Here is a 27,043-nt window from a genome sequence, read left to right as displayed (position 1 = left end):
ATTTCTCTTTCTTCTGTCTTGCTGTTGGTGTATAGAAATGCAACCGATTTCTGAGCATTGATTTTATATCCTGACACTTAACTGAATTACTGTACGAGTTCTATCAGTTTTGGAGTGGAGTCCTTTGGATTTTCCACATAAAGTATCATATAATCTGCAAAGAGTGAGAGTTTTACTTCTTTGCTGTTTTGGATGCCTTTTATTTCTTTTTGTTGTCTGATTGTTGAGGCTAGGACTTCTAGTACTATGTTGAATAGCAGTGGTGATAGTGGACATCTCTGCCATATTCTTGATCTTAGGGGAAAAACTGTCAGTTTTTCTCATTGAGAATTATATTCGCTGTGGGGTTTTCATAAATGGGTTTTATGATATTGAGGTGTGTACCCTCTATCCCTACACTGTGAAGAGCTTTGATCAAGAAAGAATGCTGTACTTTGTCAAATGCCTTTTCAGCATCTCTTGAGAGTATTCTATGGTTCTTGTTCTTTCTTTTATTAATGTATTGTATCACATTGATTGATTTGCAGATGTTGAACCATCCTTGAACCCCAGAAATAAATCCCACTTGGTCATGGTAAATAATCCTTTTAATGTACTGTTGGATCCTATTGGTTAGTATTTTGTTGAGAATTTTTACACCCGTGTTCATCAAGGATATTGGTCTGTAATTCTTCTTTTTGATGGGGTCTTTGTTTGGTTTTGGGATCAATGTAATGTTGTCTTCATAAAATGAGTTTGGAAGTTTTCCTTCCATTTCTGGTTTTTGGAGCAGTTTCAGGAGAGTAGGTATCAATTCTTCTTCAAATGTTTGGTAGAATTCCCCTGGGAAGCCTTCTGGCCCTGGGCTCTTGTTGGTTGGGAGATTTTTGATGACAGCTTCAATCTCCTTACTGGTTATGGGTCTGTTCAGGTTTTCTATTTCTTCCTGGTTCAATTTTGGTAGTTTATATGTCTCTGTCTCTAGGAATGTATCAATTTCTCTCAGATTGTCAAATTTGCTGGTGTATAGTTGCTCATAATATGTTCTTATAATTGTGTGTATTTCTTTGGTGTTCGTTGTGATCTCTCCTCTTTTATTCATGATTTTATTAATTTGGGTTCTTTCTCTTTCCTTTTTGATAAGTCTGTCTGGGGGTTTATCAATCTTATTAATTCTTATGATGAACCAGCTCCTAGTTTTATTGAGTTGTTGCACTGTTCTTTTGGTTTCTTTTTCATTGATTTCTGCTCCAATCTTTATGATTTCTCTTCTGCTGGGTTTAGGCTTTCTTTGCTGTTCTTTTTCCAGCTCCTTTAGGTGTAGGATTAGGCTGTGTACTTGAGACCTTTCTTGTTTCTTGAGAAAGTCTTGTATCGCTATATACTTTCCTCTCAGGACAACCTTTGCTGTGTCCCAAAGATTTTGAACAGTTGTGTTTTCATTTGTCTCAATGAATTTTTTCAATTCTTCTTTAATCTCCTGGTTGACCCATTCACTCTTTAGTAGGATGCTCTTTAGCCTCCATGTATTTGGGTTCTTTCCAACTTTCCTCTTGTGATTGAGTTCTAGCTTCAGAGCACTGTGGTCTGAAAATATGAAGGGAATGATCCGAGTCTTTTGGTACCAGTTGAGACCTGTTTTGTGACCCAGGATATGATCTATTCTGGAGAATGTTCCATGTGCACTATAGAAGAATGTGTACTCTGTTGTTTTGGGATGGAATGTTCTAAATATATCTGTGATGTCCTTCTGGTCCAGTGTGTCATTTAAAGCCTTTATTTCCTTGTTATGTTTTAGTGCTCTGAATATATCATGCCAGTCCTTTCTGGCCTGCCAGGTCTCTGTGGATAGGTCTGTTGCCAATCTAATATTTATACCATTGTATGTTATAGACCTCTTGTCCTGAGCTGCTTTCAGGATTTTCTCTTTGTCACTAAGAACTGTAAGTTTTACTATTAGATGACAGGGTGTTGACCTATTTTTATTGGTTTTGAGGGGGTTTCTCTGTGCCTCCTGGATTTTGATGCTTGTTCCCTTTGCCAAATTATGGAAATTCTCCGTTATAATTTGTTCCAATATACCTTCTGCCCCTCTCTTTCTTCTTCTTGTGGGATCCCAATTATGCTAATATTGTTTCATCTTATGGTATCACTTATCTCTCATTCTCCCCTTGTGGTCCAGTAGTTGTTTGTCTCTCTTTTGCTCAGCTTCTTTATTCTCCATCATTTGGTCTTCTATATCACTAATTCTCTCTTTTGCTTCATTTATCCTAGCAGTAAGATCCTCCATTTTTGATTGCATCCCATTAATAGATTTTTTATTTCACCTTGGTTAGATTTTAGTTATTTTATTTCTCCAGAAAGGGATTCTCTAATATCTTCAATGCCTTTTTCAAGCCCAGCTAGCACCTTGATAATAGTCATTCTGAACTCTAGTTCTGACATATTACCAATGTCTGTATTGGTTAGGTCCCTAGCCATCAGTATTGCTTCTTGTTCTTTCTTTTGTGGTGAGTTTTTCTGCCTTGTCGTTTTATCCAGGTCAGAATAGATGAATGAGAGAACAAAATACTAAAAGGGTAGCAACAGCCCCAGAAAAATATACACTAACCAAATTAGATGAGACCCAAAACCAGGGGGAGAAGAAAGGGGGAAAAAAAGAAAAAAAATATATATATATATTAGACTGGTGAATGGAGCAGAGCCAACTCTTGATTTTGATCTTGGAAGAAACTGCTTCCCAAATTTTAAAGAAAGAAAAACTTACATATGCAAAAATAAGAGTAAACATGGTGAAGAGATGAAGTATGACTGTAAAGATGACAAATAAAATAGATTCTAAGAAAAGGAATTGATAAAATAAGTTGGTTGAAAAAAGGAAAAAAAAGGAGAGAGAATGTGATCAGGCTGGAGCTAGATTTAGGGTATATTTTAATCTATTAGAAGAAATTGTATCCCCAAATTTTATTTTTTATAAAGATTTTATTTATTTGACACAGAGAGAGAGAGAGAGAGATATCACAAGTAGGCATAGAGGTGGGCAGAGAGAGAGAGAGGGAAGCAGGCTCTCTGCTAAGCAGAGAGCCCGATGTGGGGCTCGATCCCAGGACCCTGAGACCATGACCTGAGCCAAAGGCAGAGGCTTAACACACTGAGCCACCCAGGTGCCCCTATATTCTAAAATTTTAAAGAAAAAAACCTATATGTACACAAAAAATAAGGTTAAATACAATGAAGGCATAAAATTTGAATATAATGATGAAAATTTAGAAAGTTTTTTTTTTAAGATTTTATTTATTTGACAGAAATCACAAGTAGGCAGAGAGGCAGGTGGGGAGGTGGGGAAGCAGGCTCCCTGCTGAGCAGAGCCCGATGCGGGGCTCGATGCCAGGACCCTGAGATCATGACCTGAGCCGAAGGCAGAGGCTTAACCCATTGAGTCACCCAGGCGCCCCTAGAAATATTTTTTTTAAAGTTATTGATAAGATAAAAATTAACGTTAAAAGAGGAAAGAGGAAAAGTTAAAAAAATACAATAAGGAAAAAAAAATTTAAAAACTTTAACTTTGCACAACTAAAGGATCATGGGGAGAAAGTCATGAATTCTTTGTGCTGCTTTCCCCTAGCCCTGGAGATCTACAGTTCTCACTGATTGGTGAACTTGGTCTTGGCTGGATATTCTTCCTGATCTGGGGGAGTGGCCCATTTCAGTGATTCTCAAAAGTCTTTGCTCAAGGTGGAATTGCACTGCCCTTGCCAGGGCCAGGTTAAGTAATGTGCTCAGGTTCGCTCTCAGTAGCTTTTGTATTCCTGAACGCTTTCTGTAGAGCTTTGGAGGACGGGAATGAAGATGGCAGCCTCCCAATCTCTGGTTGGAGGAGAGAGAGCTTGGGACCCCACTACTCTGTGCAACCTCAGACTAAAGCGGTCAGTCCCTCTCATCTCTGTGGTCTCCAGCTGCACTCCACGCTCACCCTTCCTGTGACTGAGCATTTCTATCTCTGGTGCACAGCCCTGTTTGGAGTCTCCAAACCCAGCAGATTCCTGTTGCGCTCACCCATGCCATTCCTCCAGAAGAAGAAAGAGGGGGTCTCTCCAGATCTGCCACTCATGGGGTCCCTGTTTGAAGAGTGTGGTCCAACTGTGCCTTGGATCATGGTTTAAAGTAACCCCAAGCTGAGAGCCTCCGCCTCGGCTCTGTCTCTGCAGCCGGCTTCCCCACTCCGATACCTGGGAGCTCTGCCACATAGACACACCCCATCTTTCTGTGATCCTGTGGATCCTGACACCATACTGTCCCCGTGCAGGCTCCACCCCTGGTTAGCCTCTGGAGCGACGTTCCTCAGTGGCGCAAACTTCCAGAAGTTCTGTTTTTGTGCTCTGCTGCTCCACCACTTGGCGGGAGCTGGCCCCTTTCCCTGCTGTCTGTCTATCTTCCCATCCTTTGGATTCACTTCTCTGCACATGCTACCTTCCAGAAAGTGGTCAATTTTCTGTTCCTAGAGTTGCTGTTCTTTTCCTCTTCTATCTCCTGTTGAGTTTGTAGGTGTCTAGAATGGTTTGATAACTAGCTAGCTGATCTCCTGGGGCCTGATCTTATTTCAGTTTCCTACTCCTCTGCCATCTTGCTCTCTTCAAAAGAATAACTTACTTAGTAGATACAGAATTTGGAGTCAACAAATTTTTTTCTTTCATGACTGTAAATATGTCACTCCATTGTTTTATGGCTTGAATGGTTTTTGATAAGTCTGCTGTAATTCTTACTCTCCTGATGCATAGTGAGTGCTATGTAAATATTTGTTGAGTGCTGAAAGAAGAAAGTAGTGTGGTCGGTTGCTAAAAAATTAGTGGTGTTGAGGAGAAAGAACAAGGTATTTGGAGTATTTGGAGAATTTAGAGTTGTGGGATGCTTCTGCTGGAATCCCAGTTTATACAGGTTGAGAGAATGGAAGAAAGGAATGGATCTTGTCACTACAGACAACTCTCAAGGAGTTCTATAATCAGAGAGAAATACCAAATGAGACGCTAGTCAAAGGATTCTTGGCATCAAGAAAGGTTTTTCTAAGGTGGTGATAATACAGTGTATTTGTATGCCAATATGAATGATTCAGTAGAGAACGCAAGGTATCACGTGACCCAAGTTGATAGGAAAGCTAATGCAGAAATGAAGTCCTTGAGAGGACAAGGACGGGCCATTTACAAGTAATGGAAGATGGAAGGGCTGTCTTAGATAGGAGCAAGGACTCCTTTTCTTCTGTAACAGGAGGGAGGTCAAGTTAAAGATCATGAGTTACAGATCTAGGGACATTGATAAGATTTTAGTTTACTTTTGCCTAAATTATTGGGATAAGGCATCCCTAAGTCCTTTAAGGTTTTTTTTTTTTTTTTTTAATTGTAAACACGGTTATCAGTGAAGGTGTTATAGTATACCATAAAGTTCTAGAGACTGTATTTTTATTTGGACTGTCCTTGTAATAAACAAAACCATGCTTTCCACAGTGTTCATGTTTTATAAATAGAGAATATGATAGGGATATTTTATAAATAGAGAATATGATATCTCTTTAGAGATATGGATTACCTGTGAATCTAACCCAGAGAAATTTTACATCTATCAAAAGGGGAGCTCTTGAGGGAGAAGGTGATGGGGTCAGAGGCTTTAGTATTTTATGTTTTCTTAAGTACTTCTTAGAATTTTAGGGGATAATTAGGCCCAAATCACTTTTGAAAATAGCAAAATTCTCCATCATTTTTTAAAAACCGTGAGATAATTTTTAAAATCCAAGGGATGGTTTTGGAACTATGGCCTGGATGCTCACATGCGTACACCTGCATGAGATATTTAAAAAATAAAGGCAAGGAGGCAAATTGGGTTTTCTTTTTTCTAGTGGAGAATATTTGATTATTGCTATCAGGAAAGCTTAAAAATAAAGAATCCCGGACCACCTGTTCAGGCATTCTGGCAAAAAAATCCGGTTCAAACGTTCTTTCTTTTTATAATTTTATTTTAGAGAGCATGAATGGGGAGCAGGGGACGACAGAGAGAGGGAGAGAGGTTCCTAAGCAGGCTCCATGCTCAGCCTAGAGCCCTACACAGGGCTCAATCTCAAGACCCTGAGATCACAACCCAAGCTGAAACCAAGAATTGGAGGCTCAACTGACTGAGCTACCCAGACACCCCTCTTCTTTTTTTTTAAGATATTTATTTTTCAAGTAATCTCTTGATTACCAATGTGGGGTTCAAACTTACAACCCCAAGATTAAGAGCTGTATTCTTTACAAACTAAGTTACCCAAGGTACCCCAGTTGGAATATTCTTAAGCAATGTGAGAATTTACTCTCAACAAGAGGTGTCTTAATAAATAGTGAGTATCAGTAAGTTGAGCTTAAAGTTCTGTGACATGATTACTATGCAGCTTTCCATGAAACATGTTTCATACGCGACGTGGGGCTTGATTTCACAACTTTGAGATCATGACCCCAGAGGAAACCGAGAGTTGGTTGCTTAACCTACGCACCAACCATGCGCACTGATCAGAATATATATTTTAATGTATTGTTAAGGTACCAAAATTTGTAATATTAAATAGTCATAATTCATCCTGATTGTTTTTTCCCTCAATAATTGACAAAGTTTTGGCAGAGGAAATAAATGATCTTATTTATTTAGGGTGATATTCTGAAATAATACTTGATAGGCTTTAAAAATCTGTTACAAAACCAGGAAAAGTCTCTAATTTATGGCCATTTCTTCACAGTAGACTACTGAGTGGCTAAAGAGGCCAACTCTGGCCTAGGGTGAGGGAAGATGGTGGTTGATAACGAGAAGTGATATATTGAAAGTAGTGAGAGCTATAAAAGACAAAAATTGGCTGAGGGAAAAGGAATGATCACCATTCATATTAGTTTATAGAGTTTGGGAGTTGAGATAGAGCATTGTTGCTAGTGTAGAAATGTTTGTAATTTCTCACAATGCTATGTAGTATTCTGCACTTGGGGTTTGACATTAACAAATATGTTTGACTTTTCTCAAACTATGGAGCTTTTTCTAAAAACAAGTTCTTAGAATGCACTGGGAGATTTAAACCACGAATAGAGAAATAGTCAACATATGGGACCTGTGTATATGCATTCATTCCCAGCTTCTGGCATTTTTGTTTTTGGGACATGGGCTACTTCCATTGCTCACCTTCGTTCCATCTTACCTCCCTTGCATCCACTTTGATAAGGCGAGCTTCCTCATCAGTGAAGGAAGTTTTTCAGTGCTAGTATCTAAATGGGTAAGCTCGCGTTGTTGACTTTTTGTTTCATGATTGACAAAAGGTCAGCTGAGCAATTAAGAAAAATAAAGCTAGGTGATAGGATCGTTATAATGGTTAATATTAGTTTACTGTCCCAAGAGCTTTTGCAAGCATCTCATTCACTCCTTACAGCAGTCCCTGGGAGGTAAACCTTGATTTCTCTGTTTTACAATTGAGGAAAATGGCATTTAGAGAAGTCAAGCAACTTGCCCCAAATGACTGTCAGTCAGTGGCAAACTTGACTGGACCCTTGGCTGTTTGGATTGTAGTCCTTATTCTTTTTTTAAAATTCAATTTATTCATTTGACATAGAGCACACAAACAGGGGGAGCAGCAGGCAGAGAGAGAGGGAGAAGCAGATGCCTTGATGAGCAGGGAGTCTGATGCAGGGACTGAATCCTGATTCCAGGACTCTGGGATTATGACCTGAGCCAAAGGCAGATATTTAACCGCCTGAGCTATCCAGGCGCCCTGTAGTCCTTACTCTTTTTTTTTTTTTTTTTTTGTAGTCCTTGTTCTTTAACATTTTTTTTCCCTCTGTGGGATAATGCTTTCTAAGTTCCAGAGGCAAATTTAATATAAAATCGAGTTGTGTGGGGGCACCTGGGTGGCTCAGTGGGTTAAAGTCTCTGCCTTCAGCTCAGGTCATGATCCCAGGATCCTGGAATCGATCCCTGCATTGGGCTCTCTGCTCAGCAGGGAGCCTGCTTCCTCTTCTCTCTCTCTGCCTACTTGTGATCTTTGTCTGTCAAATAAATAAATAAATAAAATCTTTTAAAAAATAGAGTTGTGTGAGCAGTGTAGAAGTTAGGGAGCCTATGGTTACAGATTTTACTTCTTTGCTAACAGTGTTGCACAACTGTCTTTTGTCCTCCATCTCTAAGAGCTAAATAAGAATTTTTGAGTGAACTGAAGAATGAGTTTTTAGGATTAAGTTGTAACTTTTGCCTCATCTGACTTGAAATGCCTCTGCCAACAACTTTACATTCTGCACAGGGTGTAACTAACATGTGCCCTATGATAGACATTAAGCAAATGCTTTTGGGACGAATTCTAACAGAATGCTAAATTTATCTATAATTTAGAATGTTCGCCTAAGCTTTGCAAGGCCCGCTGGTGCTTGCCACAGAGCCTGACTTTATGCCCTGCATAAGCAGAATGTGGGGAAGGGATGGAAGATAATTAGTTTATAGGCCAGTTAACTGTTGAAGTCGAATGGTTTTCAAATTACCATAAATCAGATAAAGTTAATTTCCTATTTTTCAATTTGTGAGCAACATCATGTTATTGTTAGATTCAGATAAACTGCTGGTCTAATTATCTTTCTTTTCTGATTATTTTTCTTGCCAGACTTCATGATCACAAAAGCCATTTTTCCCTTGCCAGTTCCCAGCTTCTAGTTATTTGCTAGTGCCTTTATGCTCTCTTACCAACACAGTCATAAATATTAAAGCCAATGTCCTTAATCCTGTCTCTGAATCTAGACATAGTTCCTAGCAACTTGTTGCTAAATCTTGTAGTTCTTAACAATCTGAATGTTACCTGTCAGAAATGGGAGTTTTTGCAGGAGCTTTTGCACTCGTTTCTTTGCCCCATTCTTGGTAGTAGAAATGAGGCTTCCTTGTATATAGTTCTATTCTGGACAGTAAAAATCAGGCAGTAGAGAATTAATTTAATTATTTTGAGCAGTTATAACTGCTTCTGCACAGAACCGTCTTGGGTGGACTTAGAGGTAATTAGGAATGTGGAAGCTCCCTTTCCTCATGCTGACTTCTTAGGATTTTAGTGATGGAAGATGATCTCAAAATTCTTGTGCAACTGCTTATAGAATCCAGGCAGGTTATTTAAATGGCTGACAGGGGGCAGGCATAGGTTATGGGAGAGGTTGGGGAGACTCGGGTGAACTGGATAGTAGCAGCATCAAAAGGGGCAACTATGACTCCCTCTCCAGCTTGTTAGTTCCATGTGAGAATGTGAACCTGCTGTATTAACACTGCCCACATTTTTGAAAGGAGTTTGAAATCTGAATCTTCATGTGAAAGTTTCCATTTCTTAAGATGTGGGTAGGTAGCTAGTGTGAATTTTTAAGATTACGGGCCATGGAGCCCCTGGCTCGCTCAGTTGGTAGAGCATCCAACTCTTGATCCCAGGGTTATGAGTGTGAGTTCCACGTTGGGCATAGAGTCTATTTAAACAAACAAACAAATAAAATTTAAAAATAGTTAAGATTACAGGCCAAATAACATACATCTGTGGATGAATATGATCTATGGGACATCAGTTTGTGCCGTGCTCCGTGATACAGAGTATTAAGTCACTGTGGGTGTAATTTGGGGAAGACTAGGGTTTATTATCAGAGAGCCTCATTATTTCTTTTTGCTGTAATTGGTCTTAGAGATAGCAGTAGACTAGATGAGACTAATATTGTTTCTTAAATTCCCAGTTACTTAGGGAGAATGAAATGTAAGCTCTTCACCCCCGTGGGGAGAAAATTGGGGCCCTGGTAATAAGAATTGAGCTCCTGGCCCCACTGCAAGTTCACAGAGAACGATGGGCCCAAGCTGCCAAGTTTGAGACCTGTGCACTCCTCCCTGTTCGGAAACATCAAAACTACTTATAAGTAGAAGCAATTTTAGTGATTCTACATACATTTCATAGATTTTCCAATAGTCTTGGCAGGATACATCCTTTATCCAACATAGTAAATAATTAAGAGGGAGAAGTTGCTATAAATCTAGATAGACTGCTGAAAAATAGTAATTCTGCCTATAACTTAGCAGGTTCAAAATCCAAGTAAGGTTTGATTCCATATGTAGGTAAAGCTGTCATTCTTCATTCTTTAAAGATGGAAGAACTCAGAAAAGACATTTCTTTTTGGTTTGTTGCTTATGTAAAGATACTCTTAACATTCATCTTATTACCATGAAAACTAAGATAAAGGGTTGGCAGGTATAAATGTGATCTGTTAAGGGAGACTAGTAACTTAATTTTTTTGGCCATATTTTCAAAGAAATGCTCAGCACCAATGAATACATCAAAAACCATACTTTATTTTATGTATAGCAATACAATTTACATATTAAATAACACTATAATAGAATGATTTGATATATTTTTAAACAGAAGAAGAAAAAAGGGAAAAATTTCAGGTTACAAAATCCCTTCCCCCCCTGAACAAATTAGAAAAAAAAACCAAACACCCCAAAACAAAACCAACCACTTTTTCCAAATGGGTCAATGCAACGAATGTATTCAGTGACTAATTATGTCTAATTCCTATTGCACAAATGGTCAATGGAATTAAGAAAGAAAACCCAATCTTCACAATCACTGCCTCAAAGAAATAACACATGTTGGATCTTTTGGAATGCAAAGATGGTTCTTGCTACTTCAATACACAGAAAGTTGAATTCACATATCCACCACAAAAAAACCCCCAAAATAACCTCCCCCCGCAAACAAAACAAAACAAAACAAAACACAAAACTATGACGGAAGTGAAACTAGAAAAAAATTAGCTTTATATGAAAATATAAAATTCTATGATTATATACCATAGATACAAAGTTCCCAGAAGATGCTTATCCAAGCAACAAAATATTTACAGTTTTAATGATTTTAGCCATTTCAAAATGAAGTGAAAGAAACATGAATTAACATGAAGGCTGAGGTTTTTTTTTCTTTTTTCTTTTTTAGAAACAATGGCTGCTTGCTAGTTTCAAATGTCCTAACAAAAAAGGAGTCACTACCCCAAATGTTGGAGAGTTGCAACATTTTATAAAATCGGCTGTCTCCTTTTCTGGAGATGTTTATTTCTTAAAACTCAAGATATTTTTCTTGAAATTAATTATCCTCTGTAGAAAATGCTTCCCTTTGCAAATATTTAACAAAAATACTAAAAACAGTTTAACAGCTAAGACAAAGTAGAGGCCAAATACTATAACAATTCCTTCCTATTTTTAGCATGCCTTCTTTCTAGAGATAAGTAAAGCCAATATTGCATGTTAATGACAACTAAGGGAAAGCGCAAAGGGGTAAGTGAAATTACAGCTCTTTAAAAAAAAAAAAAAAGCAGGCATTTTCCCTTCATATAAAAATTCACTGGCACCATTTGAACATAAACTTCAGAACACAGGAGTTGAAAATGCATTTTCCAGTATAACTGCTAAATTCTTAAGACAAACTACATTTTGATTATTATTTCTTAAATTGTGATGAGTTTGGGTTTATTTTTTGCTTAGAATTAGTAATATGTATCTTTGGTAAATTGGTATCTATATCTTAATTTTTAAATATAGTATATATGTATTTAAGAAAAAATTCATAACAAGGCAGTTGTGCTGTGTCATTATAAAATAATTAAGGTTATTTGTTGATTTCAGTATGTCACTCTGGGCTAAAATTTCCAACAGCCAGACCTTGAACACCGTAACCTTCTCTGACCATGCTGGACTCTTCAACTCGAAATAGACTCTAAAAGCTCCAAGGCATACAAATTTAGGAAAACCAGTTCAATTAATCTTATTCTTGAGATTCAGAAGTAACTTTTTTTAACATACACACACACACACACACACACACACACGTATAAAAGATGATGTGGCTTTTGGATGCGAGAGTTCTCCTGATGGCAATGTGGGTCTTCTCTGATGCCCAGCATGGCCACTTGGTCTGATCAGTACAACTCAGTATCTTAGGATGTGTGCCTTCTGTTCACCTAGAGCTCAATTCATACGCAGTAAGCTTATTTTATGAGCTAGCACATGTCAGTCTGCAATAGCTATTTCCTTTCCCCCTGAGTGCAGGTGATAATAACCTTGTTATGGAGTTAAGCAGTGTGTTCATGTCTCAAAGAGAATACCGTCTTTGAAAAACTCCCTGCCTCTGGAAAGATGCAAGAACATTAACATCGATAACAAACAAAGACTAATATTCAGGATACACTCTCTGGGGAAAGTGAGGAACTGCTGAGTAGAACTGTCCTTACTGAAGTGTGTTTAGACCACTTTGGCAAGATGGGCAAACAGCAGTTGCTCAGATTTCAGTGTCCGGATTTGTGGACAGGTTCAGGCCCACTATGGTCACATATTTTCTCAGAGAACTTCAAACCATCCTTTGAAATGTTTCTATTTACTAGCTATCTTTCTTTCGACTATGACACCTGTGTAAGAAACAGTCACAGGACTGTGTTGGAACTTAGGCCTTTGCATGACTCGAGCCCTCTGTAAATAGCACAGAAGGAAACACTCCCTGCTTTCTAACCACTGTTCACTTGTATAAGAAAAAATTACCAGGGGACCATGAGCCCCAAATTGAACATCACTTCCGAAAATCCAGTATGTGCCAACTACTAAAGAGTTCACTCCTGTCATTATAGAAATGAAGTGTAACCTGCTTAATTGACTGAAACGATCGAGCTCTTGCCATGATCTGAAACCTTGCCCTTCCTATGTTCAAGCTTGCTTCCTTAGGTGTTGGGTAGAACTTCCTGGTATTTTGCCTGTGACGGGAGCAGAGGGGCTGCAAAGGTGTTGCTTTCCTCTAACACATACCATTTAGCAAACTGCTCCGCTGTACACCTTTTCTTAAGCCTCACCTACACGGTTCATGAACAGTGGACTGTTTTCCATGTTGCAGAATTTCTGTGATGAAAACATGAGATTACCCCTGGCAGGTACATAGTTCACGAAAAATCTATCACCCTAGCCGGTGCATTGGAACTCCCAAACTTGGGCCTGTAGCGTCTCCTTAGCAGCTTTGACTCCACAGCACCACTCTGACAAACTTCACAGACAGCCAACCTAAGGTTCATAGAACCTCAGCACAGATTATCATTAATGTTATAGAGCCTATTCACATAGTATGATAGTCGCCAGTATGGATTTTTTTTTTTTTTTTTTTGGTCAAAGTTTATTGACATAAAAATTAACCAAAACCCTTTTTTCTTTGTGACAGGCCTTTTCTTTGTGGTGATGATTTCACTTCTAACAGAAGTTATTCCTCAAATGCAAATACAAAATACAAGAACAGATCTCAGTAGTAGCTTATTTTTCTAACTGAACTGAAATTTCTTATTAATGCTTCTAATTTCCCAATTATGTAGTTACTGCAGGGTAAATATGGCTCCAGAGGCTAGATCTCGTAACTTTCTTGGGTTCTGTGTAATGATTATCAGCCTCTTGTGAAGTGTGTCTGTTCTTGAGGATCCACAACACAAAAGCACACAAAGACACATCTCCTTCTTTTGAAATCTACTTGAGAATGTTGATCTCTCCTTCTGTTTAAGATTCTGATTTCTCTCTCTGAATCGGACTTATCGATGTGTGGGAATCTATGTAAGACTTGGGAATCTATCCCAGACTAGCTAATACAGTATTTTCACTTTCATCATAAGTAGAAGAATGTATGTAATTATGGGATTTATTAGGAAATATTTGGCAAAGAAGGAAAGAAAAGAATGTTAACTATATAGGTAGTTTTTATTAGATAGCTGTGAGTAATAGGGATACTTTAGAGGACTAATTTCAAAATTATTCACCTGCAGAAATTTTCATTATATTACCTGCCATGAGGTGTGATATTAGAAACCAAGAAGCGTGAATGGAGAGTTACTAAAGGGATAGGTGAGATGTGTAAAATATTGCCATATCTCTATTGTAAAAGATAGCCCTCATTGTAGGGTATAGCTATTTCAGAGGGTCAAGATGGAAATAACACACACCGTCCACATAGCTACTGTGAAAATTGTAATACAGAGATATCCTTTATTTTGACACAGTTGGGCATTTTTTTAGGCTATGAATATAACTTTAACTAATAAGTGATGTTCACATAAAGCTCTTAAAGCCTTCTAATTTCTTAATGGATACCTTCACCATCATAAGTAGAACTGTTTCAAGGCCATGAGGTTGATAGACTGTCTTAGTAGCTCCCAGGAACCTGCTATTCCTTAAAAGAAAACAATGCCCATTCACTCCATTAAAATACAGAAGGCAGACAGTACGGAACAGTGCCTGAAAAAAATAGGAGAGGACTGAGGAAAAGTTCAGCATTGCCTGCTAGGAGGATGCAACTGCTTTAGCAATAACAATAATAATAATAATAATAAACATAAACCAAGATTCACTGTCATAACAAAGACCTTCACTGTACTGAACTAAAAAGTAGCATGTATGTTGTCATGGAATGTCACATCAGGGCTTTAGTATTAGATTATAGGCAGTAACACTGATCGTATAGTGCAAACTGGGGAAAACTGCGTTTCACTGTGTGAAATGAACAGAGGTGCAAATGCTCAGTAGGATACCATTAAGACATAAAATGGCAAAAAATAAATATCAAAACTTTTATCAGTGTAAAAAAGTAACTGGGTTATTGTATAACCTAGAGTCTGGCAAAAAAGGCCTCAAAAAAGTTCTCAGTCTTCAGAAGTTTTACAAATTCAGTGCCCTTCCGGGATTCCAATCACACTAGAGATTCCATGCTCTCGGCAGGGTCTGATTCATCCGCAATGAGAACAGCACCATTTTTGTCCGCTGTCATGGGACCGTTTCCGTTTTCTTTAGTGCTGACCAGGCTGAGCATCGCTTTGTAGACAAACTGGTATTGTTCCTGAAAAACAAGAGGAAGACCGTTTGAGACAGAGAACAGGTGAATCATTTCATCGAAGGTAGCAAGACCAATTAAAAATCTAATTGTAAAAAACGAGAATATACATTTATGTTAAGAAACTTCAAAAAAAGGACTTGGAACCTTTATAATCAAGGCCTATGCATTCTGCATGTCATTCTGATTGTTGCTAGTTTGGAACTAAATTCTGTTGACAGTGAGTTAAGATTATAACATGTCTTTCTGTTGTAACTGGAGAGCAGCATACTCTAGAAAACCGAGTTTCTCCACCTCAGCACTACTGACGTTTCGAGGCAGGTAATTCTTTGTTGGAGAGATCTGTCTGCTGCATTGCAAGATGTTTAGCAGCATCTCTGGGTGGGTTCCAATGAGCACGTTCCTCCATCCCCAGCTGTGACAATGAAAAAGTGTCTGGACATTGCTGGACATCCCCTGGGTGGGCAAAACCATCCCCGGGTGACCACCAGTGTTCTAATTCAAGTGTGAGCCTGAGTTTCACCTGATGACAGAACAGGTTTCACAAAGAAACAAAGTACTTACAATGTCTGTGAATACTCCAGGCCTCATAAGATTAATCATTTTTGCAACCTGGAAAACATCCACAGCATTTTCATTCTCCAGTTGCTGGGACAGGGTGGTAAGGGCACACAACATTCCTGCTGAAACTGCTCCATACCTTGGAGAGGAGAAAAAAAAAAGAAGCTATTTCAGATTTTCTAAGGGATTGAGTTTTTCGAAGGAAATTAATATCATATTTTTGCATAGAAGCTAAGTAGACTGCATTGACATCTCTTTGTAATGAATGAAATGCTGGCCCGGGGGGAGAGGTAAGAAGCTAGCATCAAGGCGACGTTTGTTCACGAATGTGAGATCTCCCAAACTGGCTTATCAGGTACTCAGCTTAATATCCCAGATGAAATGAGAGGGTCAGCAACAGACTGGGGGTGGCTATCGAAGACATGATGTTGGGAATGAGGTGGGGGGCATAATAGGAAAAAGAATATGAGGAACCCAGCTACAGGCTTTGGACGAGTAGAGGTGGTGAAAGGATCTGGAAAAATAAATTTTTTTTTTAACCATACCAAATGGTTAAATTGAACTTCCAGAATGTGACTTGAAATGGAACTATATGGCTCAAAGTGCAGTCCAAAATTTTTCAAAATGAATTTCATATTAGGTAATTATTTTTGGCACTGAAGTGGAATTTGTCATTAGAGTACTCTCGAAAAAAGTCTCGGAAAAACAAGGCACACACTCTTTCTTACACACACACATGCACGCACACTTAGAAGGGTGGCCTTCCCATCGGGCTGTACTGGCAGCCCCATTTTTTCCAGGAACCTGTGGTGGCTTCTCAGTGATAAGAAAGCAGAGGATTAAATGAATTGTTCCAGGTGGTGATGCTGGTCGAAATGAAACTAGAGTTTTATACCCCGTGTTTACTATTTGGTTAAAAACTATTAGGTGTGCAGTTTTGAGCTTATTATTGTCAGATACAATTAGGCCATTACAGATGTTGCACATCTTTAATACAAAAAGACCAGAGTCCCCAGCTTAAGAGGTAACCTATCTTGAGGTAAAACATGTTACACATTTAGGTCCAGCCGCCCAGGGTTTGGTGTATCAGTACATTTCAGCCCAGCTCGTGACTTCATGTGCTGCGTGCGAACTGGACATCCTCTTTTCCCTGCAGATGGCCATACCCGTTGTCCGTATCTCGTACGCACCAGCAGAAGTACCGCGAGTAGAACTCGGTCACAGGCACGCCCATCTTTAGTTTTAAAGATGCTGTGGTATTTCTCTCATAGTGGTTGTTACCTGTTCATACCTTTCCCAGGAGAATACGTGCTTCATCGTTTTAATTTTTTTTTAAAGATTTATTTGAGAGAGAGAGAGAGGCAGAAGGGTAGAGGGAGAAGCAGATGCTTCACTAGGCCGGGAGCCTGACGCAGGGCTCAGTTCTGGGACCCTGAGATCATGATCTGAGCTGAAGGCAGACGCTCAATGGACTGAGCCATCCAGGTGCCCCTCTCTTCATCATTTTAAAGTTGACATGCTTCTGCTAATTTGATGTGAAAAATTCTATCTGTAGAATACAAAAATTAATTTGTATTTTCTCTATTATCAGGGAGGTGGAGAATCTTCTGGGTTTATGGTCCATCTATAGTTCCTCCTCTGAAATTGTTTAATAATATACTTTGGCCATTTTTCTTAGCTTTGTCTCTTTTATTTGTTGGATAGGTTGGAAATATTTTTTCCAGTCTCTGATTTCTCTTAACATTGTTTGTAGGCGTTTTTGTTAAACTGAAGTATAGTTTACCCATAATCAAATTGATCAGTCTTTTATTTTTGGCTTAACTGGAATCTTGAGCATGCTTTTTCTAACCCAGCATTTTGATAACATTCTCTGACATTTTTCTATTTTTATTTTTTACATTTCATTGTTTAATTCATCTGAATCTCATTTAGATGGAAGGTAAAGGTCTGATTTTAGTTATTTTTCCCATGGATAACTACTTTTTTTAATTGGATAGTCTCATCTTTTCTCATTGACTTGAGCTTCTTTTATATCATATACTAAATCCTTATATATACAGGCCTATTTCTGAACTCTCTGGCCCTTTAATATGTTTTTTGTATTTCCTTGTATATGTTTTGATTCCCATAAGGTTTGATAAGTCTCGGAATCTGAAAAAGCAAGTATCTACACTAGACCTGGTCACCTCTACGTTCATTTTCATTTTTCTTTTGTGCTTCAAACATACTTCCATTTTCGTTTTTATTCTCATTTCCAAACACCTCTATCCCTCTATCCCTCCCCATCCTGTTTCATGTAAAACTGGATTGTCAAGAAATACAAGTTTTATTGGTATTTTGGTTAGCTTGTGCCGAACACCCGAACACACACACATACACGTTTGAGGAAATTAACATCTTTTTTGAGTTTTTCTGTTCATGAACATGAGGTCTTTTCTCCCTTTGTTCATGTCTTTTGTAGTTTTCAATTATATTTTATAGTTTTCTTTATTGTCTTTGGCACTTTCATTTTAGGGTAATTTCTCAATGTTAGTGTTTGTTACTGCTAAGAATGGCCTCTCTTGATTACATTTTTCTTGGAAAATACAGGACAGTTACTGATTTTCACATGGTGAACTTGTATCCAGCCATGCAGTTAAGTTCCTAGTAATTTGTGGATTCTCTGGGAAGCCAGCAACATCTTTATCTACCAATAATATCAGGTTTGTTTCTTTTCAACTTTTCTATTTCTTTCATCTTTTGCTTTTATTGTACTGGCTAGAATCCTATAGTTCTGCATTCTAACCAGTATTTGCGAGGTGGTATCATATTGTTTTCTTTAATGGTAAAGCTTCTAAGTTTTTAGTATTAAATAACGATGTTTGCTTAGGCTTCCAATAAATAATAGTTATCAAGTTAAAGAAAAGGCTTTTGACTTTCAGTTTGCTAAGAGTGTTTTCTTTTGGGGAGGGAGATTATGAATGAATGATTTTATTCTGTACTTTCCAACATCTATTGACTTTTTTTTAGAAATTCCTTTGATTATGTCCTGCATTCACTTGAGAGAACAGTGGTAACATTTAACCACCTCTATAAGCCCTAGGGTAAATCTTACTTTTTCATCATACAAAATTCTTTTAACTCAACACACTGAATTTTATTTGACAGTATTTTACTTAGATTTTTACAGCCATAATCAAATAAGTAAGACTGGCCTATACTTTTCCATTCTGGTGCTAGCCCCCCCCCCCCTTTTTTTTAAAAAATCATGGTTATATTAAATTTCCTCTTGTTACTGTTCAAGGGTAGCTTGGTGAGCACTTGGGGGATCTTAGCAGTTTGGGAACTCACCTGTTATTCAGCTCTTCAACATTTATTAGTATAAAGAATTTCAAGTGTTTATTTCCTTTAAAATATTTCTATTTTTAACCTTTTATTATTAGAAGACATCAAACACATGCACAAGCTCAGTCACCTTCACATAGCAATAACTCAGTTCCAGTGGTCACGGGCTCATGGCCAAACTTGTTTCACATCTATTTCCTTTCCCATATACTTTGAAGCATATCCCAAACATTTTATCCATTAGTTATTTTCATGTAAGAATTAGGATTTGGGGGCGCCTGGGTGGCTCAGTGGATTAAGCCTCTATCTGCCTTAGGCTCAGGTCATGATCTCAGGGTCCTGGAAGCCCCGCCTGGGGCTCTCTGCTTAGCAGGGAGCCTGCTTCCCGCCCCCCTCTCTCTGCCTGCCTCTCTGCCTACTTGTGATCTCTCTGTCAAATAAATAAATAAAATCTTAAAAAAAGAAAAGAATTAGGATTTTTAAAAAATATATATTTTCAAAGATTTTATTTATTTACTTGATAGGCGGAGATCACAAGTAGGCAGAGAGGCAGAGAGAGAGGAGGAAGCAGGCTTCCTGCTGAGCAGAGAGCCCGATGTGGGGCTCGATCCCAGGACCCTGGGATCATGACCCAAGCCAAAGGCAGAGGCTTAACCCACTGAGCCACCCACGTGCCCCAATAATTAGGATTTTTAACAATATGTAAACATGGTCAAGCCTAAGCAAATTAACAGTTATGAAATATTTTTAAAAATTTCTTATATATTAATATTTAATCAATGGTATATTTTTCCTTCCCAGTGTAATTTTATAACTTCCTTAATTGTTTTCTTCATTGTTCTCCAAAATATTAAGTTTTATGAGACTTTACTCATCCTTTATTCATGTCTTAGAAAATCTCAGCCATTATTTCTTCTTCTTTAGTCTCTTTTCTCAACATGGGTCACCTCTCAGACATATATTAGAACTTACCTAGCTTCTGTAATGGAGTTTGATTTCACTTCTGTCTATTCTACTGCTAGACCATCTCTTGTTTTTCCCATTTCTTAGACTCTCATCTGTTCTTGCTTAATAACGTGTTTCTGATTAATGCCATAGTCTTCTGTTAGATCTCAGAGCATATCTTTAAAAAATCTCTTAAAACTATTATCTAATCTAGTAACTGATTCACTGTATTTTGTTTGTTCCTGATTTGATCATGTTGGTTATCCTCATAATTTAAATTATCGGTACTTTTTTTTCTCAGTAGGATAAAATCTAACTTTTGCTTACTCTGTTCTCATGAAACTGTTAAGACTCAGGACCCTTCCCCCCATTTAATTTTTTTCTTAGAGCTATTCATAGCCATTCAGATAGGAAAGTCAGGTATTACATATTTCATTATTTTATTATGCAGTGTGTACTCCCTGTGGGAGTACTCTGGCCTTTCCTTAGATTGCCTTTCATAGATTTTGCCACTTTTAAAAAAAGTACCTAAATTAAAAGTACATACATAGTAAGATTTCAAGACTAGAAACTAACTAATATTAGTCAAATATACAGATAACTTAAGTATCTTCTGCATACCAAGCATTATAACGAAAGGATAAAGCCTGAAAAACTGAAGGCCATTCTCAGAAGTTTAGAGAAATTAAGAAGGATTAAAGGATGTTTGTTGAGTTTTATGGATCTGCACTTCTAACTATAAGGACTTGGTGAAAAAGTAATACAAGTAGTTTATAACCTACATAAAACAAGTATAAATACATTGGCTTTGGTAGTTTGTTTGCCTTTCTCAAAGGGCCCAATGAGAGCAAAGTTTATTTATATTTCGCAGTTAAGAAAAGAGCCAAATGTATTTTCATCTTTTCTTGCCTGTGCCTCAAGGAAATAAAAATACTGGAAGTTCCTGATGTAAGTAATGTTTTTAAATGTTCTCTGTTAATTTTAAAATACACTGGGGTTCCTTGTATCGTCAGTGTATACACCTCTGCGCATTTAATGATAGTTTTTACTGTTCCATATAATTATTTAATTATCCTACCTTTGCTTTTAAAACGTTTTAAAAATCATAAACAAGAATGAAATTTAGGGCACCTGGGTGGCTCAGTGGGTTAAGCCTCTGCCTTTTTCTCAGGTCATGATCTCAGGGTCTTGGGATCGAGCCCCACGTCAGGCTCTCTGCTCAGTGGGGAGCGTGCTTCCCCCTCCCCCTCTGCCTGCCTCTCTGCCTGCTTGTCATCTCTCTCTGTCAAATAAATAAAATCTTAAAAAAAAAAAAAGAACGACATTTAGAGTTACAACCCTTTTACTAGGAGAAAGTGAAGCTTCCCTTAGAAATCATTATGGCAGGAAGGAACACAGAATTAAAGCCGGAGTAGCCATCAGTCTGGGGGGAATAAAGGCAACACAAAAGCCCTCCACAGGACTTTAAGAAATTAAAACCTTGGATGTGAATGAGAAAATAAAGTAGGAAAAAAAGGTAGTCTGAAGCAATGAGGTGAGTGCAGGAGTACTTCCTGTGACAACCAGTGGGAGGCAGTGTGAAGCAGAATTCAATGACAGCTCTGGACCGGACTGCACCCAGGGCCATATTCCTGGCTTCAGTCTGTGTGCTTGTGGAGAGTTCTGCACTTGGATGCATTTCCTCAGAAGAGTCCTGCTCTTAGTTTAATGCTGTGCTGTTGCCATCTGTAAGTTATTTTTTTACTGAGGTATAGCTGACAAACAATTTATTAGTTTCACATGGATAACCTAGTGATTTGACAAGCATACATATTTTGAAATATTCACCAAGATAAGCGTAGTGACCAAAGTTATTACAGTATTAACTATTTTCCCTATGCTGTACTTTTCATCCCTATGATTTACGTACAACTGGAAGTTCGTACCTACTAATTCCTTTCACCAGTTTTGCCCATCTCCTACTGCCCTCTGACAAACACAAGTTTGCTCTGTATTTGAGTCTGTTTCTGTTTTTTAGATTCCATACAGATGTGAAATTATGTGGTATTTGTCTTCTAGGACTGATTTCACTTAGCCTAATACCCTCTAATTCCACCCATGTTGTTGTAAATGGTGAGTTCCTCCTTTTTTGTGGCTAAGTAATATTCCACTGTATGTACACACCACATCTTTATCCACTCATCTGTTTATGGAAACTTAAGGTTTCTTCCATATTGTGGCTATTGTAAATAATGCTGCAATGAACCTAGGGATGCGTGCATCTTTTTCAGTCTGTACTTTTGTGCTCTTTTGGTAAATGCCCAGAAGTGGAATTACTAGATCACATGGTATTTCTATTTTTACTTTTCTGAGGAACTGCTCTACACTTTGATACAGTAGCTTCACCGATTTATATTCCCACACACAGTGCACAAGGGTTCCCTTTTCTTTACATCCTCACCAATGCTAGTTACTTCCCCTTTTTATAGTAGCCATTCCGACTGGTGCAGGGTGACATATCACTATGGTTTTGACTTGCTTCTCCCTGATGATTAGTGGTATTGAGCACCTTTTCATGTGTCTGTTGGTCATCTTTGGATATTTTCTTTGGACAAAGGTTGATTCAGGTCTTCTGCCCATTTTTAATCAGGTTATTACCAGTTTTTAAGTTTTATGAGTTCTTCATATATTTTGGGTATTAGCTTCATATCAGATATATTATTTGCCAATGTCTTCTCCCGTTCGGGAAGCTGTCCTGTGTTCTGTTGGCTTCTTTCACTATGCAAAAGGTCTTTCGTTTAATAAAGTCTCAACTGTTTATTTGTGCTTTTGTTTCCTTTACTGAGGACACAGATCCAGAAAAATAACGCTAAGGGCTGATGTGCAAGAGATCACTGCCAGCGTTTTCTTTTAGGGCTTTTATGGTTTCACGTCTCACATTGAGGTCTTTAATCCATTTGAGTTTATTTTTGTGTATGGTGTAAGAAAGTCGTACAGTTTTTTTTTTGTTTTTTTTTTTTTGCATGTAACTATCTAGTTTTCTCAGCACCACTTATTGAAAAGATGGTCTTTTCTCTTTTGTATATTATTGTCTTCTTTGTTGTAGATACTTGATCATATAAATGTGGGTTTATTTCTGGGCTTTTTATTCTGCTCCACTGATCCAGATGTCTGTCTCAGTATCAGTACCATAGTGGTTTGATTACCTCAGCTTTGTAGTATAGTTTGAAATTAAGGACTGTGATACCTCCAGCTTTGTTCTTTTTCAAAATTGCTTTGGCTGTTAGCGGTTTTTGTAGTTCCATGCAAATTTTAGGATTATTTTTTCTAGTTTTGGGGCAAGAATTGCATTGAATCTATAGGTTATTTTGGATAGTATGGACATTTTAATAACTGTTAAAATAAGAATGGTATGTCTTTCCACTTGTATTATTTTCAGTCTTTTTCATCAGCATCCTAAAGTTTTCAGAGTATAGCTCTTTCTTCTTCTTGGGTAGGTTTATATCTAGTTACTCTGTTCTTTTTGATGTGATTATAAATGGATTGTGTTGTTTTCTGCCACTTCCTTATTATTGTATAGAAACACAACAGATTTCTGTATATTGATTTTGTATCCAGCAACTTTACTAAATTCATTTATTCTATAGTACCATTTGCAAATAGTGAGTTTTACCTCTTCCTTACCAATTTTTTTAAAAGATTTTATTTATTTATTTGACAAAGACAGAGATCACAAGTAGGCAGAGAGGCAGGCACAGAAAGAGGGGGAAGCAGGCTCCCTGCCGAGCAGAGATCCTAATGTGGGGCTTGATCCAAGGACCCCAAGATCATGACCTGAGCCAAAGGCAGAGGCTTAACCCACTGAGCCATCCAGGCGCCCTCCTTACCAATTTTTATGCCTTTTTTTTGCATTTTCTTGTCTGATTATTGTGGTTAAGACTTCTAGTACTTTGTTGAATAAAAATGGGGACAGTGGACATCCTTTTCTTATTCCCGATCTTATTACCTATGTTGAGAATATTAGCTGTATTTGTCATATATAGCCTTTGTTATGTTTAGATATGTTCCCTGTAAACCCCCTCTGTTGAGAGATTTTATCAAGAGCAGACTTTGAATTTTGTCAAATGCTTTTTCTGAATCTATTGACATAATCATAATTTTTATCATTCATTTGGTTAAGATAGTATATCATGTGATTAGTTTGTAGATATCAAACCATCCTTGCCATCCTCAAATAAATCCCATCTGATCTTGGAAATCAGAACTGAATTTAGTTTGCTAATATTCTGTAAAAGATTTTTCCATCCATGTTTGCCAGAGATATTGCCTGTAATTTTCTCTTTTTTGGTAGTATCTTTGGTTTTGGTAGCAGGGTAATGGTGGCTTCTTAGAATAAATTCCTTCCTCTTCTGGCTTTTTTTTTTTTTTTAAATAGTTTTGAGAAGGATATGTATTAACTCTATTTTAAATGTTTGGTAGAGGGATACCTAGGTGGCTCAGTCAGTTAAGCATCCAACTCTTGATTTTGGATCAGGTCATGATTTCAGGGTCGTGGGATCAAGTCCATTGTTGGGCTTCATGCTCAGTGTGGAATCTGCTTGTCTCTCTCCCTCTGTTCCTCCCCCAACTCGCTCTTTCTCTCTCTCAAAGAAGTAAATAAAATCTTAAAAAATATCTTTGGTAGAGTTCCTCTGTGCAGCCATCTGGTCCTGGACTTTTGTTTGTTAGGAAGTTTACATTACAGATTCAATTTTGTCACTAGTAATTGGTTTGCTCAGATTCTCTACATCTAATTCAGCCTTGGAAGTTTTTTCTAAGAATTTTTCTATGTCTTCTAGGTTTGTCTCATTTGCTAGCTTCTAATTTTTAGTAGTAGTCTACTATAATCTTTTCTATTTCTTTGGTGTTGGTTGTTACTTCTTTCATTTCTAATGTTATTAGAGTCTGCTTCCTTTCTTGAAGAGTCTGGTTAAAAATTTCTGTCTTGCTTATCTTTTCAAAGAACCAGGTCTTTGTTTCACTGATCTTTTCTATAGTTTCTTAAGTTTCCATTTATTTCTACTCTCATCTTTATTTCCTTCCTTCTAATAATTTTTGGCTTTGTTCTTTTTCTAGTTCCTTCAGGTTACTAAGGTTAGATTGTTTATTTTTTGTGTTTCTTGAGGTAGGCCTGTATTGCTATAAATTTTCTTCTTAAAACTGCTTTTGCTGCATCTCAAAATATTTTGAACCTGAAAGATTTTGTGCTCCCATTTTAATTTTTCTACAGGTATTTTTTGACTTCCTTTTTGATTTCTTAACTCATCCTCCATATGTTTGTTTTTATTTCCAGTTTTTTTCTTATAATTTAGTTTCATACTGCTGTGGTCAGAAAAAATGTTTGATGTGATTTCATTCTTTTTAGATTTTTGGAGACTTGTTTTATGCCTAGTATGTGATCTATCCTGGAGAAATATGTATTCTGCTGTTCCAGATGGAATGTTCCGTATGTATCTGTTAAATCCACCTGGTCTAATGTATTGTTCAAAGCCAATGTTTCTTTACTAATTTTCTGTCTGGATGACCTATTTTATTACTGTCAGTTTCCCCCTTTATGTCTGTTAATATTGTTATATATTTAGGTGCTCCTACATTGGGTGCATAGATACTTAAAAGTGTATATCCTCTTATTGGATTGATCCTTTTTTTTAAAAAATTTTATTTGAGAGAGAGAGAGAGAGAGAATACAAGCAGAGGGAACAGCAGGCAGAGGGAGAAGGAGACTCCTCGCTGAGCAGGGAGCCCAACACAGGGCTCCATCTAGGGCTTCATCCTCTGTTGATGCTTTTAAGATTTTTTATATTTGTAACTATTATGTGTCTTGCTGTGGACCGCCCTTGGCTCATCTTGTCTTGTTTGGGATGTTTGTTTCCTTCCTCAGGTTAGGGAAGTTTTCTGTCCCTTCCTCTCTCTCTTCTCCATCTGGGACCCCTGAAATGGAATGTTAGTATACATTCCCTTTAGTGTATTTTTCATTTTCAGTTATTGGTTCTTTTTTGTATTTTCTATTTCTTTGTTGAGGTTCTGAGTTCATCCATTCTTCTCTCCAGTCTGGTGAGTATCTTTATGACTATTACTTTGAACTCTTCATCTGGAAAATCTTAATTTTTGAACAAGAGTTCCTGCATTTCCATTTTACACGGGACTCCAGAAATGATATTAGCTGGTCCTTGCTGACACTTACTATTTGTGTACAGAGGCCCTATTAGCTTCACACTGGCTTATTGTCTCCTGTGAGAAGAGGGGATCTAAATAGAAAAGGAAAACAGTTATTATTTGTGGGTATCTTTGCAGCAGTTGACAGAGAAAGCAGTCCAGGTAGTTCTACATCTCATACTGCTTCTCTCAGGATCAAATGAAAATAAAAGGTTATTGGTGATCCTCAAAGAGCTTTTGTTTATTTGGGCTTTATCTACCAATATTTACTCTATCAAAAATTGGAACTGAGAAATGTTAGACACAAAACCACGCAAGCACACATTATGGTAGCCATCAGAGTAAGAATGAACAAGGCAAATGGTATCTTTGCATTATTATGAAAATAGTTTTGAACTTTTGAATCTCCTGGAATGGCCTCCTTCCCAACCTGTAGTCCTCAGGACATACTTTGAGAATTGTTAATGGAATTAGTCTTCTAGGAGCTCTAACAGGGTGATAGATATAACATTAAATATTTGCAGAAGAAACTGATCTGTGAGTCAATGTCTAATCTGTAGTCTCATGAGACTATAAAAACTGTGCTCATGTTCCAAACTTCTTCTGTAGGAATGTAGGCTCTACTTAAAAAAATCTGACAGTAATGCTGATAGAGGAGTCTCTGAACAGAACAGTCTTGACTACAGGATGCTGTGAATAAAGCAGTTTGCCTTTAAGCTGTGCTTGTCTTCAAATAGAATCAGTTTACTTTGGGGTGTGGAATTTTATCCTTAGATCATTTATCTAGAAGTTTCATCCATCTGGCACACAGCTGAGAACCCTGAGAGTTGGTATTAAGAGATGTCTGTGAAGACCTAATAAATATCAAGTCTGTCCGCTCAGAAGTTCAACTCTTTGACTTAAGTGCAAGTGGCCAGGCCTTCTCACCTCTCCTTTTGATAGAGTTCAAACATTTGTAAGGAGGGAAAATAATGATAAACAAAACGCAAGGCACAAGGCTCTCTGGGGAAAGTTCCTATTAAGGATATGGTCCATATCCTTATTTGGAAGGTCAGTTTGAAGCCCAGTACCCACTATGTGCTAGGCATTGGGCTTCACGCAGTGGAGACTGGGACAAATGAGTTACCTCTGCTGGTCTCCGTGGGGTGGGGGTGA

The 27,043-nt window shown here is 37.7% G+C and overlaps 1 protein-coding gene across 5 annotated transcripts in view; it reads right to left on the bottom strand.

Moving 5' to 3' along the window:
- Positions 1-13,217: 13,217 nt before the first annotated feature.
- Positions 13,218-27,043, bottom strand: part of PTPRG (protein tyrosine phosphatase receptor type G) — a 699,794-nt gene continuing 685,968 nt past the window's right edge. For all 5 annotated transcript variants that reach the window (XM_032359252.1, XM_032359242.1, XM_032359260.1 and 2 more), the window contains 2 exons: positions 15,449-15,584; positions 13,218-14,890 (listed from right to left, as the gene is read on the bottom strand). In XM_032359252.1, the coding sequence (XP_032215143.1) occupies positions 14,744-14,890; positions 15,449-15,584 (283 nt within the window). In that variant the 3' untranslated portion in view covers positions 13,218-14,743. The remainder of the gene's footprint in view (positions 14,891-15,448; positions 15,585-27,043) is intronic.

Source organism: Mustela erminea, chromosome 1, assembly GCF_009829155.1.
Source record: "Mustela erminea isolate mMusErm1 chromosome 1, mMusErm1.Pri, whole genome shotgun sequence".
Lineage (NCBI taxonomy): Eukaryota > Metazoa > Chordata > Mammalia > Carnivora > Mustelidae > Mustela > Mustela erminea.
This window is presented reverse-complemented; position numbering and strand designations above follow the sequence as displayed.